Genomic DNA, 16,353 nt, shown 5'->3' with positions numbered 1-16,353 from the left:
ATCTCTGGATCGCGGCAATCCGTCTCTGATGTATGGGTCCCTTAAAAGAGATATGATGATTGCATCCAACTCAATTATTTGTGGCGGTCCAGGGAAAAATCAGACATTATGGTAAACTATGTGACTAGTTTATAACAATTAGGGGGCCTATGTCTATGCACCTGGATTAACATGGCTATTGTTTAATCCTAGAAAAATACACATTTCAGGTACAAAAGTCATAAACTGGGCTGTGCATGGAAATGTGGGACACCGGAGTTCCAATTACACTTACCCTATCACAGACAGACGATGGATGTGTTTATATATATATATATATATATACATACATATTTTATTTTCATTTCATTATCGTTACATACAAGAGATGCCTCCACATCCAAGGAGTTACAGGAACGCTTTTGAAGTGTTTACAATTCAGAACATAACTATTTACAAGTATGTAATAAATACATTTAACAAATATATAGAAATGTTTAAAAATCATGTATTAGTGCATCATGCTGAAGCCTTCTTGAAGTATAGAACTCTGATTATTTAGTTGAGGAATTCCATTAACTGTTTCAGTGTGTCACTGCAGTTTACATCTGGTACAGAGCAGAGTGCCTAGAGTAATGAAAAGAAAACATTAGATCACCATCTTAAACAGGGTACACACCATACGATGGTGCTACACAGCCACTGAACAATGCGTTGTAACGATACATTGCACGCACCGTACACACTGCACGATCCGGTGTACGATGTGTTGTTACATGCTGTTTGTAACCGCACCGCGCTGTTCATTGCATCGTCCAATCTGATGTGCAGGATAGCAGATGGGTCGATGTGATGAATGACTGTCATGCATGAGGAATTGGGCATACACACTAAGTGTATGTATCGTACGATATATCGTTCCGACGCGGATCGGAACAATATAACAGTGCTTTACTGTACTGTTCATTCTGATTGATACGTAGACCTTATACCCTGGCATGCATTGGCATACATTTATAACTTCAAGTACTTTTCTAATCTGATGATCATGGCAGTAGACACGTTCCTCTTGAGCAGTATCTTCTGTACCCAAAATTTAAATGCCTAGACCTAAGTCCCCCCCAGGAGCCCTAAACCTAGCCCTCCCCCCCCCCCCCCCGGCGGCGGCGCCCGGCATTCTTTCGATCGGGATGCCGGGCGCCGGTCTCCCGGCATAGGTAAAATGACAGGCGTCGAGATATCGACGCCTGTCATTTAACCCTTGCCGGGATTAAGCAGTTGGGAAGCCGGCGGTCGGCATTGCGTCTGCCGGTTTCCCGACTGCTTCCCATCTGTCCATCGGCAAGTCCCGTACACACACAGCGGCAGCCGTGAGGAGGGGGGCAGGACACGCCCCCACTTGCCCCCAGGCCGGCCCGACCCGCTGCGGCATGCAGATGATGGTCGTTCAGTGTGTATGAACAACCATCTGCAGATCACTCGATCTGCAGATATATCACTATAGTGTGTACCCACCATAAGACTGCTCATTGACCTTCATTTCATCTGAGGTCTGAGACACCCTTACTATTCCAACCATTAGCAATTAGAAGACTTCTTGGTGTTGAGACTATTCTCCCAAAATGTGTCTGCGACAAGGAATGTTGAAAATGGTCTTAAGTTTCTTTCCGCACAAACTCCATCAAAGTTCTGCTTTTGGTGCCTTGCTGGTGATTTATGAGGGCCACCACTGTTCTGTAGTCTAGGAATACCATCAGATGCTTCCCCCCAGCTGTTAAACTTGTTGTACTGCTTTCCACACAGCTCTCATTTAGGGTAAATTTATTATAGATCTAAAAAATTGTTTGTTTTTTTTAATGTAAAAAAAATAAAATTATATATATATATATATATATATATAAATCTATATTTACGACGAACAATCAGGTTTCAGCTTCAATTGAAACCAGATGCCGATGTCAGTCTTTTTTTTTTTTTTTTTTACTGCCCTAAATGGCGTAGTTTTTGATCTATCAGTTCAAAACCAACTGCATTTAGAAGTACAAACACAGTATGATGTAAAATGTAATTAAAGGGGATTTTTTTTTTCTAAATTGCGGGGCTATTCCCCACACCCCTGGTGGCAGTGGGTGTGGTGTTAGTAGTAATATTGCTCCCTACATGTGGACTACAGGTACCAGCAAACCTGTCCTTGCATGCCAGCACTTGTTGAATAACAAGTGCCAGCATACCCCTGACATTAAGGGCCCAATGGCACCTGTAGTCCGCTTGGAAAGAAAATATTAAAATAAGCAGAGGCGCACATGTGGGACTCCTAAACTTTGTATATGCTGGCTGTTTGGGAAGACTGTGCTGGAATTACTTTATTGCAGAGTGTTGCTGGCAAAAATAGGATTTTTGTTCAACTTACCGTTGAATCCATTTCTCTTAAGCAGGCTGGGGAACACTTGACAATGGGATTGTAGGTTGGGGCTGGCACTTAATGAAATGTAGCTTTAAATCCTAAGCTCCCCCCCCCCCCCCCCCGGCAATCCCACAATTGCAGTACTTCTTTAAAATAGTCCGGAGAGGAGTAGCAGGAACCCTGTGAAACTGTTAGAACAGCAAAATAAACCAGTAGGGAAAACGAGGACAGTCAAGAACCAAAACCTCACACGATTGAGTGTTAGGGAGGGATCGCAGTGTTCCCCATCCTGCTTAATAGAAAAGGATTTAACGGTAAGTTGACCAAAAATCCTATTTTCTCTTGCAGCAAGGCTGGGGAACACTGGACAATAGGACGTACCACAGCCGCCCCCAGGGGAGGGAACACTCAGGCTGCCTGACCGGAGAACTGTACACACAACATGGATGCCGGAGCCAGAAAAAAAACCTGAAATGTAAAAATTAGCAAACGTGCGGACAGGGGACCAGATACCCACACGATGGACCTGTGGTGCTGAAGTCCCGTGACCCACTGCCGATAAGAGTGCCGCCGCCCTAGCAGAAGGCGCTGTCACCCGGTCTGGTGGCAGTCGGCCTGCACCAGACTTGGCTTGAATGATGACTGAGTCGATCCTATGTGCAAGGGTCTGCTGAGTAGCCAGCCAACCATGGTCATGCACGTCAGAAAAAACCCGCAGAGAACAGCCCGGCATCCCAAGACGACTTATCCAAGGAAAACTGCAGAGCTTAGCCCAACTAGCAGAGCCAGATCATCCCAATCCCGGGAAATTGCCTCAGGAGGAAGAACTGGAAAGACAATACCCAGGTGCAAGTACAGGGCCGAAATAAGTGTCGGCTGGAACGTAAAACCTGTACGGAAAACTGCACAATCATCGTGGAAGACAAGAAAAGGCGGCTTGCCAAACCTAACAATGGAACTATGCCAAGGGAAGGCAAAAAGCCCTAAGGAAGACCAGTTGCCATTGTACGCAACGACTCCTGTGTGAGAGCCGATAAGATTAGAATAAAATTCCCCGGCTCCATCTGTGAACAAAATACGCAGCACACCTTGTAAACCTCCGGGTTGAACCCACAGAAAAACAGCCAAATGCATCTGGAAAGAAAGTGACATGGCCATAGCCTGTGAAGTCACGAAACAAAGCTATCAACCAGTTTCCAAATCCTCCAGTAGGAAGGCCAAGAGACGTGAGAGGCGAAAACTTGTAATGGTTAAACCCCAGGAGGTAGAGTTTCCAAACTCTGGAGGGAAGCGCTAGATGGAAAATGGAGTCCGGGCTCGCAGCCTGGTACTGACCATGAGAGGGAAAAACCTGTAGCTTCCTCACTCTCAGCCACAAAAGGCCAGACACGAAAACCAACCAAGGAAGTGCCCCGGTAGAAACAAGCCTAGCTACAGATGGTCTGGAGGAAATGGAAGACGCCACCCCGGACCAACCGACCTTGGGAGAAACGTCTGCATATCATGACCAGCGTAGCCAGCCCAGAGCCACTCGGAGCACCCTAACTCGGTAAGCCTCAATGCCTCTGGAGACCTGAGGGAACAAGTGTGGATGGCGAAAATATATGCTGTGGATGAAAGAGAGAGAGACAGACAGAGAGAGAGACCACTGCCTTGGGAGAACACATGGTTCTGCTGAGGAAGTCCACTGTCCAAATGTGAAAAACGGAACAAGGTCTTCGCCCCAGATAAGACTTCGGTATTGCCGCCACGCACTTCTGCCTGCTGCAAGACCTACATACAGTATGCCATTGCTAGGTCGTTGTCCGACTGACTACGACCTACCAGCCGGTGGGGATGGATAGGACCCCAACAGAGCCAGAATGATGGCTTGGAGCTCGAGCCCATCGAACATGACGAGCCACTGTGGATGGTGACCTAATGCCCAGGAACCGGAAAGCAATGTCATGGCACCACAGCCCAGCCGACTCGCGGTCGTTGAGCCCAATCCGGAAGAACCAAGGAATGGACCTGGAGGAGAAGAACGAAAACCCTCCACCAATGGATAGTGATGGCTATTGTCATACAGAACGTGGAGACTAGAGCGTTGCCGAGCAACCCTGTCAAGTTTGGAGAATCACCCAATGGGACCCCCCATGAGTAGAACCTGGTCCACTGAATAGTCCCTACGTGGAGACCAACTCGCCCAACAACCGAAGGTTTCACAAGGCCGATGGACGAGGCACTGACCGAACCTGTGAGCAAAATTGGTAGGATCCGTTTGCCTCAAGAAAAACACTGCTGGAGAAAGGCGTTGGAGGCCACCCCCAGAACTGAAGGCACAGACAAGGAAACAAGGGAGCCCTTGTAAAAGTCGGGATACAGCACTGATTCTAAAGTATTGGAGACAAGCGACTGAGGAAGGTCCGTATCTGAGAAGACCAGGTATACTTTACAAGCAGAACCGCCGAAGAGGGCCAAATTTTGATATCCTCTGTGCGTACTATGTGCGGCAGCACCAACAGTATTGTGTTGCTAACACAGGAGCCACGCTTCCAGTTTTGGCCAAAAGAGAACATCTTTACCAAGCCAAAACTTAAGAAAGTGTAAGGAACAATCTGGTAATGAATGTGCGAAGTGTAGAGCCAAAGGGCCCTTCAAGCCAAACTATCTGTAAACCTGGAAGCTACCTGTGCCCCGTCTTGCCTGGCCTCCCACACAGCTTGCCGCAAATGTCCTGCCAATTCAGTAGGGACACTCAGGGCGAATCACTGTGAAGCCCCGCAACGAAGTCATCAGCAGAAATGACCATAGCTCACACCAACGATATCGGGGCTCGCCAAGGCCGTATAACGACCACAGAACTTATCAAAACAGACTCCCATTGCTGCGCATGAGATCGCTGATGTTAGTGCTCCGGAGCGCAATCAATGGAGTATCTAACTATACCTATGAAGCTGTCCCTGTTTTACATCTAAATAAATACAGCCTCTAATGAGAACTACAACATCCTTGAAAAAGTATCCACTTTGATACGAAACGTGTTGGAGAGAACCTCGAGTGACATCATCCCCAGCCGCAAATGAACATATCAGCCTGGCTCAAGTCGGAAAATCTCAGACCCACTTTAAATACCGCCGGATGCCAGGAGGTAAGACAGGGACAGCTTCATAGGGTTATAAACACACTAATAAATATATTATATATATATATATATATATATATATATATATATATATATATATAGGAAATTTGTAGGAGCGCTGGCTTCTGAAGGTAAGCCAGTACAATGTATATTAAACAGATATTTAATAGCAATATACGATATAAATCAACAATATGGAAAATTGAGCGCATAGACTCTGTGCAATGTGCAGACTGTCCTTGACTGAATGCTTGATAGTCAAAAGTTAAAATAGATATGAATGTCCTTTTCATAGGAAACACTGTTCCAAAAAATAAAATTAAATCCTGATATGGAGATGAGTGGAATAACAAAGTATATTCCTATTGAGGAGAGAAGTCTCAAATTGTATCAGCACCAGTACTAATGGAGTATCTGCTGCAGGGAGCCGATGGCCAGATACATCTATCTATATCCAGAATGAAGGTGCACTCACCAGTCTTGTAGTGAAATCAGCAGGAGTAGTTTATTCAAAAAACATCAGCCCATAATATCAACGTTTCAGTCCCTGTTGGGACTTTTGTCAAGACAGATGGATATTTATTGGAGCTCACGAGCTTGCTACCCCAGCATTAAACTGCGGCTGATGTGAGTGTGGACTCAAGTGGAGATATATATATATATATATATACACACACACACACACACACATATATATATATATATATACATACACCGTATATACTCGAGTATAAGCCGAGTTTTTCAGCACATTTTTTGTGCTGAAAAAGCACCCCCTCGGCTTATACTCGAGTCATGCCCGCATGGTACGCTGCTGAGTAGCGTACCATGCGGGCCGCGGTGCAGACTGTCACTGTGACACAGCCTGCACCGCGTGTGTAGCGCTGACCGGATGGAGTTCGGTCAGTGCTACACACTGCTAAACACACAGCCGCCGGCAGCTATGTGTTTGGTGTAATCAGCAGCCGCTGAGAGTCTATCAGACTCTCAGCGGCTACTGCTGTTCCCACTGCGGGAGCCATCTTCCGGCTCCCGCAGTGGGTAATGGGAGAGACGTCGTCATGACGACGTCTCTCCCATTATGCAAAGCGGCGGAGGAGCCTGTAGCAGCGTCGGGGCCAGGAGCGGGGTTACAGGTAAGTGTTTTTTTTTTTTACATTTCTTTCTACTGGGGGGGGCTACTACCGGGCGGTACTACCAGGGGGGGATATCGCTACTGGGGGCACTACCAGAGGGGGGGATTAATAATGGGGGAACTACCAGGGGGGGGGGGATGTTGCTACTGGGGGCACTACTAGGGAGGGGGGGAATACTGGGGGCACTACCAGGGGGGGTTAATACTGGGGGTACTACCAGGGGGGGATATTGCTACTGGGGGCACTACCAGGGGGGGGATTAATACTGGGGGCACTACCAGGGGGGGATATTGCTACTGGGGGCACTACCAGGGGGGGATATTGCTACTGGGGGCACTACCAAGGGGGGGGGGGATTAATATTGGGGGCACTACCAGGGGGGATGTTGCTACTGGGGGCACTACCAGGGGGGGGGGGATTAATACTGGGGGCACTACCAGGGGGGGGATTAATACTGGGGGCACTACCAGGGGCGGATATTACTACTGGGGGCACTACCAGGGGGGGATTACTACCAGTAGCTGCTGCATTTCCCACCCTAGGCTTATACTCGAGTCAATAAGTTTTCCCAGTTTTTTGTGGTAAAATTAGGTACCTCGGCTTATATTCGGGTCGACTTATACTCGAGTATATACGGTATATATTTCTTGGGATTTTTCCCATACTCTCTGCTTTTAAGCTTTTGATTGTATACTATATATTTTATCTATTCTATCATTCCATAGTATCTATACATAATAAATAGCGCTTGTTTGTTCCAAACGCTATTCTACCACTATTTCTAACTGAGCTGCTGAATACACATAATCAGTGCGGAATATTCATTCTATTCTTTACCTTTTTGCCACATTGACAACTGAGCGTCAACAATTGCCGATCGGTGAAGATTAGGACATTAATTAGGAACAGTAAACCGTGTCATTTGAACAGTAGGTCGAGGCTAGTTCTTCTAAAGGTTTTGGGTAGCATAATTAGATACAGACTAACCGCTATTTGATATTTCAACAAACTTTACAGCTACACTATTATTCAATTTAAACTGCCATGTTTTTGATTGTTGTCCCTTTGAACCAGAGTGCATATAGAGTATTCATACGCATATTACGTAAAGTCTTGATTTTAATTAATTTATTCTTCTTGTCGAATTAGACCAAAGTAAAGATTGAGTACTCCTTTGTAATGTGAGCTGTAGAATGGATTATGCCCATTGCACGGTTTTCCGTTGTTTTCATATTGTCTTGTTGAAATAAACCAGATACCCTATTGAGTTTTAGCAGTAAAAAAAAATGTGCTCTCCCCACAGAGGCTGCTGTTGTACGTATCTTCCTTACCCTTCTGCCCGGATCACATCGAACAAGGTATAGGGAAAATACTAAAGGGAAAGGGTCTGTCACTAAGCCACCTTACATCTGTGATACATATCCCTAACCTACATACACCCGCCAACGCCGTGGTGTAACACACACACTCTCTCTCTAGGCTTAAATACTCCAATTTCTGTTTTTTTTTAAAACCAGAAGAGGACGATAGAAAACAGGATTTTGGTACTTACCGATAAATCCCTTTCTCCGATTCCACAGGGGACACTGGAGTTCAAGACAGTGGGGTATAGACGGTGGTAGAGTAGAGCCTGGCACTTAAATAATTTAGAAGTGTGACTGGCTCCTCCCCCTCTATGCCCCATCAGCCCCAGTTTAAGAACTGAGACCGAGAGGAGACGGAGGACAACAGAAAAACGAGAAGACCACAGAACGGAACAAGACCGACTGAAGGAGAACAGAGGAACCCATTGCAGGGAACACATGCAGTCACACAACCATGTAAGGACCTAACAAAACGGCAGATACGCAGCGCTGGGCGGGCGTCCAGTGTCCCCTGTGGAATCGGAGAAAGGGATTTATCGGTAAGTACCAAAATCCTGTTTTCTCCTTCATCCACTAGGGGACACTGGAGTTCAAGACAGTGGGGAAGTCCCAAAGCTAACCTCCCGGGTGGGAAGCGCTGAGAACTTGCTAAATCTGCGGAAAACCGAAACAGGAACCATAAGACCAAGTGAAAAACAAGGGCTGAGGACAAGTGATGTAGAGCACAAGAGACAATCAAAACGCCTCGCTAAACCGCCACAGAAATTCCACAAAGTACAGAGTAAGTCAAATGGAACAGGAAAAACCACCATTCAGTGGACAACAGCAGACGAGATCCTCAGAACACCATAATCCCAGCTGAAAACAGAGCAACAGGACCCCTGTTCACAGTGAGTTTCAAAAAGAATCCATAGGAGAGGTGGTAACATGAGAAAAAAACTCAAGAAACCTGTACCAGAGGGTAACACAGGAAAATGCAACGGTTCCCGACAGCAGAACACCAGCACTTCCAGAAATAAGCAAATCATATAGATGTACGTATAATGATACCAATCTACAGAACAGAGCTGAGCCTGACTACTGACTTCTCGAACAAAGAGAACACCATGAGTTAAGGCAAAGACCGAACAGTTGCCCCGGACACTTCTTGAGGTTCAACTAATCACAGGGTTGCCACCCTGCAAATGAAAAGAAAAACCCACAGCAACAAACCCGAAGAACAATAACTTCCAACGTGATGGAAGTACGTAGTCAGAACCAGCTGTAGGCCCGACCACCGCATGGAAACAATCGGGATACCCTAGCAGTTAAAATCACGGATGTCACAGCCAGCCAGGGTGAGCGAGCTACCACTATATGGAAGCCTCCCAAAAGCAAGGCTAGAGCACTAGGACAACCCTGAAAAATATGAGATATGGTAAGAACTTACCCTTGTTATCTCTATTTCTACGAAGTCCATAGGGTTCCACAGGATACCTTGGGGTATAGGTGTGACGTCAGTCATCGGGCACCAAAGAGTTAAGCTTTCAGCCTCCCAGGAAGCACTAGGTCCCCCTCCTATACCCCGCCCCCGAGCCAAGGCATCTCAGTTAGTTACCAAGCCATAGGCCGTAGGAGGAGAAGGAAGAGAGAGAACAAAGATCTGGACACATACAAGAATCACATTCTCACCAGAGGGAGACGGAAAACCGGTGACCAGAGCAAAGCCCATCTGCAGCACAGGTGCGACAGGGCGGGAGTCCTGTGGAACCCTATGGACTTCGTAGAAATAGAGATAACAAGGGTAAGTTCTTACCATATCTCATATTTTCTACTTCAGGGTCCATAGGGTATCCACAGGATACCTTGGGGATGTCCCAAAGCAGTATCCTTTAAGGGTGGGGACGCTCCTGTGCAGAAAGGAGAATCCGCCGCCCGAAGGAAGCATCCTGAGAGGCGAAGGTGTCAAACCTGTAATACCTCACGAAGGTATGGACAGAGGACCACGTAGCAGCCTTGCAGATCTGGACTGCAGAGGCACCACGTCGAGCTGCCCACGAAGGACCCACAGACCTAGTGGAATGAGCCTTCACAGAAGGAGGAACCGGCAGGCCTTCATGAAGATAAGCTTCAGAAATAGCCATACGGTTCCAGGCTGCCAAAGTTTGCTTTGAAGCAGGCCAACCCTTTTTACGGAAGCCATAGAGGACAAACAAAGCGTCCGACTTCCTAAACGAAGAAGTGCGGTCAACATAAGTCCTTAAGGCCCGCACAACATCCAAAGAGGCCTCACCCACGGAAAGACCCGGTGAGTTAAAGGCCGGAACAACGATTTCCTCGTTAACATGAAACTGGGAAACAACTTTGGGAAGAAACTCGGGCCGAGTGCGGAGCACTGCCCTGTTCCCATGAAAAACCAAGAAAGGGGGTCTACAAGAAAGAGCCCCTAAATCAGAAACACGTCTGGCCGAAGCAATAGCCAGAAGGAAAACAGTCTTAGCTGTTAGCCATTTAAGATCCACTGAGCCTAGTGGTTCAAACGGCAGTCCTTGGAGAGCCCTCAGGACCGGAGGGAACAGGTATGCGAACCGGAACGTCCACCGGACGGACAGAGCATCCACCAGAGACGCCCCTTCGTCTCTTGTGCGAGACCCGTACACCGGCAACTTGTTGTTGTGCCGGGACGCCATGAGGTCGATCTCTGGAAGACCCCACCTGTCCACCAGCAGTTGAAAAACGTCCGGGTGCAGGGACCATTCCCCCGGATGAACGTCCTGGCGACTTAGAAAGTCCGCCTCCCAATTTAGCACTCCCGGGATGAAGACCGCTGATATGGCCGGAAGATTGCGCTCCGCCCAAACCAGGATCCGAGAGACCTCTACGAGAGCCGCCCGACTGCGAGTTCCTCCTTGCCTGTTTATGTAGGCCACGGTGGTAGCGTTGTCCGACTGGACCTGCACCGGGTGACCCTGGAGAAACCGCTGTGCCTGCTGGAGAGCATTGAAGACCGCACGGAGTTCCAAGATATTTATTGGAAGCTCCGCTTCTGTCGGCGTCCACCTGCCCTGGAACAAGTGTGGACCCGAAACTGCTCCCCAGCCCCGAAGACTGGCGTCCGTTGTCAACAGGACCCAATTTGGAACCCAGAACGGACGTCCCTTGTTGAGGTGGGTCGTCTGTAACCACCACGCAAGGGACAGGCGAACCTCCGGGGTGAGCACAATCGTCTGGGACTTCAGAGACTGAGGCAGCCCGTTCCACTTGGACAGGATCAGGTGCTACAGAGGTCTGGAGTGAAAATGGGCGTATTCCACCATGTCGAACACCGACACCATGGAGCCCAGTAACCTCATCGCCGAGTGTAAGGACACCCGGCGGCTGTGCAGACAACTGCGCACCCTTGACTGTAAAGCAGAGATCTTGTCCTCCGACACGAAGATCCTTTGCTGTCCCGAGTCCAATAAGGCTCCAAGATGCAGAATCCTCCGAGACGGGATTAGAGTGGACTTCTGCCAGTTGATTAGCCAGCCGTGCCGTTGCAGCAGTGCAATGGTCAGGTCCAAGTGGCGTAACAGGAGCTCTGGAGATCCTGCCACCAATAACAGGTCGTCCAAGTACGGCAACATGCGGACTCCCTGCAGCCGCAGAGAAGCCGCCATGACCGCCATCACCTTGGTGAAAACCCGTGGTGCTGTCGCCAAGCCAAAAGGTAACGCCCGAAACTGGAAGTGGTCGCTGCGGATTGCAAACCTGAGGAACTGTTGATGGCGCAAAAGAATAGGGACATGCAGGTAAGCGTCCTGTATGTCCAATGACACCATGTAGTCCCCAGGTTCCAGCGCCAGAATGATGGACCGTAGGGTCTCCATCCGAAACTTCGGTACCCGCAAAGATCTGTTGAGTGCTTTGAGGTTGAGAATCGGACGATACGACCCATTGGGTTTCTGTACCAAAAAAGGATTTGAATAGAAACCCTGGCCCCTCTGGGAGAATGGAACAGGCACTATAACTCCAGCCTGGAGCATAGTGTGCAATACCTTCCGCAGCTCCGTAGCCTTGTTCCGGTCTGATGGTAGACCCGTGGTGAAGAATCGAGCCGGGGGTCTGTGCCGAAAGGAGAGGGCGTACCCGTGGGAGACCACCTCCAGAACCCAAGTGTCTGTCGTAGTGGTCGACCAACACTGGGCGAACTGCAGCAGGCGGCCTCCCACCCTGGGATCCCCCAAAGGGAGGCCCGGACCGTCAGGCCGCAGGCTTGTCATCTGGCTTGGGGGCCGGACGTCTGGTACTCCATGTCTGCTTCCGGGGCTTGACCGATTTCTTAGGGCCAGCCTGTCGAGGAAACGACTGTGGTTTGGGCCTGCCCTGGGCCCTAGATGACCGAAAGGACGATGGTCCAGAACCAGAAGGAGCAGCCGCCGACGGGAGACAAGCCGATTTGGCGGCCGCCAGCGCGGCCACAATCTTATCCAGATCCGGACCGAAGAGAACTTCTCCGGTAAACGGCAACGCCTCCAGACCCTTTTTGGAATCTGCGTCCGCCTTCCAGGATCGCAGCCACAAGGTGCGACGAGCAGCTACCGCTGCTGAAGAAATCCTAGACACCAGAGTACTAATGTCTAGGGCCGCTTCGTTGATGTAGGTGGCCGAATCACGGAGATTGCCAATCAAACCTGCCTGTTCGGCCGGACAGTCGGAATCAAAAGAAGCCTCTAATGAATCCGCCCAGCGCTCCATCGCTCTGGCAACCCAGCAAATGGCCATAGCCGGCCGTGCTGCCCCCCCCCCCCCCCGCATGGGAATAAGAGGACTTCAGGCAGATCTCCACCTTGCGGTCCGTAGCATCCTTAAGGGAGGACATGGATGGCATCGGCAATGTGGCACTACGGACAAGACGGGTCACGTGAGAATCCACCTGTGGAGGGGATTCCCACTTTGCAAAATAATTATCCGCGAACGGATAAGCCACCGCCAGGCGTCTCCGCGGCTGGTATCTTGTGCCAGGCTGTTTCCACGCCTCCTCTAAATGGTCCACCAACTGACCCGAAAGAAGAAAGACTGTGGCATCGCCCTTCACATCTTTGAAAAAGGCATACTTAGATTTAGCCGCTGGGGGAACTTCGTCCTCAATCACCAAGGCTGTGCGGACCGCCCGAATAAGTCCAGGAATATATACTTTGGACTTAGCATCAGCGTCCTTAGCATGGAGAGGTTCCTGATCGTAAGGATCCAGAATCTCCCCATCATCAGACGTCCCCTCGTCATCCTCATAAGGAGCCGACAGAGACGCCACCGGCCGTTTATGCGGCCGCATCACAGACTCCCCTTGCAACACATCCGACAAGTGCTGTACAGAACTCGTCAGGGAGTTAACCCATGCTGGCTCCTGAGAAACCGGGAGCGGGGAAATAGGGAGACTGTGGGGTACCACCAATTGTCGTGGGAAACCCTGCATGGGTGACGACACCACTGACTGCTGGGACAAACCCATCGGTGTAAACGCGGGCTGCGGAGCTAACTGGCCCACTAAGGCTGTAAGAGCTTGAGCGAAACAAGCCCAGGGCGGCTCCTGTACCGGTGCAGTAACCGTAAGAGGCCGCACCATAGACAAACACTGCCGGCAGAGGCCCTCCGCGCTACCCTCCCCCTCCGCTAACGGTACTTTACACTTAGTACACTGTAGCCGGAGGGGAAAATCACTTTCAGACATGATGGCACCACGTATGTGACCCCTCTCACCAATTATATATTTAAGAGGCGAGAGACCACCCTGCAGTACCGCACCTCAAGGGCTTAGCAGAAAAAACAGGGACAGTATAAAGCTGACAGTTTAGAAAAAAAGTTACAGGCAGCAGCGCTAGCACAGTCACATACAATGCAGAGAAATAACAATTCCTGCACTAACAGCGCTGATCACTCAACTACACAGACACAGGGCCTGGTAGGACACAGCGCTGCATACACAGACCTGACCACAGCGGAGGAGAGGTATGCGGGGGGACCCAGACCACGATGCTTCCAATGCAGGCTTCCAGCAGCGTTCATCATGCTTCAGAAAAGATGGCCACCGAGGAGCAGAGAGAAGGCTGGCCTGGGGGAGGAGCACTGACACAGGGCCAGTCAGCACAGTGCAGAGAGGGCTGTGTGCAGCGGGGGAGGCGCCGGCTGTGAGACAGGGAAGGCGCGCTCCCCTGGCATGCATTTAACCCCTGGGACGCCGCAGCGCTACCGCTCTGCTGCGGTCCGCTGTCCCAGGGGGTAGTGGAAGCGCAGGTTGGTCACCTGGCTCCACGCTGCAGCCAGTCCCCAGGGAGCCCCCTGCCTGGGGACTTAGGACCATGTGATCAGCGGGGACCCCCCGCGGGACCCCACTGCTTACCTCTGTCCCCCTTGAATCCGGCCATGGTCCGGAACATCTGGGGTCACCGCTAGCTGTGACCCCAGATGTCCACCTGCATCCCCGGATCAGTACCGGCGTTCTGGTACCGGCGGGGTGTAGGGAAGACAGCATGGACGTCAGGACTGACTGTCCATGCTGTTCATCCAGATGTGCAGCCACAGCTGCATGAAGAAAAAGCTTCAGGGGCTCTTCTAAGCCCCCCTCTAGCAGGTGCCTCCGACTACGGCCGGGCACCAAACGAAACTGAGATGCCTTGGCTCGGGGGCGGGGTATAGGAGGGGGACCTAGTGCATCCTGGGAGGCTGAAAGCTTAACTCTTTGGTGCCCGATGACTGACGTCACACCTATACCCCAAGGTATCCTGTGGATACCCTATGGACCCTGAAGTAGAAATACCCGTCGGTTACATGACAGTGTAATTAAAGTATCAACAGATACTGAACAGGAAAATCAACTAGGCCTTCTGTATGGAACATAGTGACCGTCACACTTTAATGTAAAGATGTGCATTAGTCCTTAGATGCACCTCAGTCCAGAACCGAAACAAATTCTATGTTCTATTCGTGTTACGAATCTCTGTTAGAACCATGAATCCACACGTCAGAAAAGCTCTAAAGTGTAGAGCCAATTGATATGAATGGATACCATAAAGGAGCGGATGGCTACTAGGACAGCTAGGGTGCAAAAAGGAGAATAACAGCTGTGTAATGTCAGGTTGCATTAATAGGAACACTGTCCTAAGCTGTAGTGGGGTAAGCTCACCACTACCTGTGAGCGACCAGAAACCCTCTGGGCGCTATGCCGAATGTCACGGACCGTTCCCATCTCACAGCAACCAGCCTCTTCAGGTAGAAAGAGGAGCTTTTGTGGACCAAGAACCCATGTTCTACAGCTTGGACTTCAGTCTGGAGATGTTGCCGTAGGACCTACTTTAAAAACTAGCAGAATGTTAATGAACCACATTCTAGCTTGTTCCATTAGGAATGCACAGAAAGATTATACATACTGTGTACCCCAAACCGGTCTGCTAATATAATTATCCTTACATTAACGACATAATGGTGCAGCACATATTAGCCAAAAGGGGCAGAAATCACAGGATAGCGTACACATAGGATATGACATATTTGATGTTGGATCACCACCAGTGACCCTATAGTGATCACAATGATAGGGAGACCCTGCCGATATCGGCGAGCACCCCCCTGGCCTAAGGCATAGGAGCAACAACTGCAGCCCAAGTAAAACCCCGAGGATGGAATAGAACCTGGATCCTCCATGTTCTGATAGGGATATACCTAGGGCCACTGCTGTAGAGACTCATCTTACTGAAATAGCTTGTGCAGTCTGCGACAACTCAATAATATGGAGTACTGGAATTTTTACTGAGAAGGGTACCTGTACATAGACATAGAATGCGCTTGTAATCCCAATAGAGGATATAGTCTTAACCCAATTAGGGTGGAACAGGTCTTTTTCACTTATTAGGAAATATACATACAAGGAATGGGATGGGAAGTACAACTCTATGAGAAGAAGTTAGTACCAACAGATCAGACTCCTGCACCAGGAGATCAGCATGCTTATAACAAGAGATATGGTAAGAACTTACCTTTGTTATCTCTGTTTCTACGAAGTCCATAGGGTCCACAGGGTTGACCTTGGGGTATAGGTTGGGAACCAAATCCGGGCACCACGCAGTTAAAGCTTTTAGCTCCCAGGATGCACTTGGGTCCACTCTCCCTATAACCCCACCCCCAAGCCAGAGGCACCTCAGTTTGTAAGTAGCCAAAGGCCGGAGGAGGAGAGAAAAAGAGAGAGAAAACTGGAACACTCGATAACCATACTCACAGAAATGAGAGACGGAAAACCGGTGACCAGCCACACAGCCCATTCGAAGCCAGGTGCGTCAGGGCGGGCGCCCTGTGGACCCTATGGACTTCGTAGAAACAGAGATAACAAAGGTA

The 16,353-nt window shown here is 49.4% G+C and overlaps 1 protein-coding gene across 2 annotated transcripts in view; it reads right to left on the bottom strand.

Annotated features, from left to right (window-relative positions):
• Positions 1 to 334: 334 nt before the first annotated feature.
• SPAG5 (sperm associated antigen 5) overlaps positions 335 to 16,353 on the bottom strand; it is a 127,743-nt gene continuing 111,724 nt past the window's right edge. For both annotated transcript variants that reach the window (XM_088453704.1, XM_088453703.1), the window contains one exon: positions 335 to 606. In XM_088453704.1, the coding sequence (XP_088309830.1) occupies positions 538 to 606 (69 nt within the window). In that variant the 3' untranslated portion in view covers positions 335 to 537. The remainder of the gene's footprint in view (positions 607 to 16,353) is intronic.

The sequence above is a fragment of the Taudactylus pleione genome, unplaced genomic scaffold (assembly GCF_031769625.1).
Source record: "Taudactylus pleione unplaced genomic scaffold, aTauple2 ptg000585l, whole genome shotgun sequence".
In the NCBI taxonomy this organism is placed as follows: Eukaryota; Metazoa; Chordata; class Amphibia; order Anura; family Myobatrachidae; genus Taudactylus; species Taudactylus pleione.
Note: the sequence above shows the minus strand (reverse complement) of the source record. Positions and strands in the feature narration are given on the sequence as shown.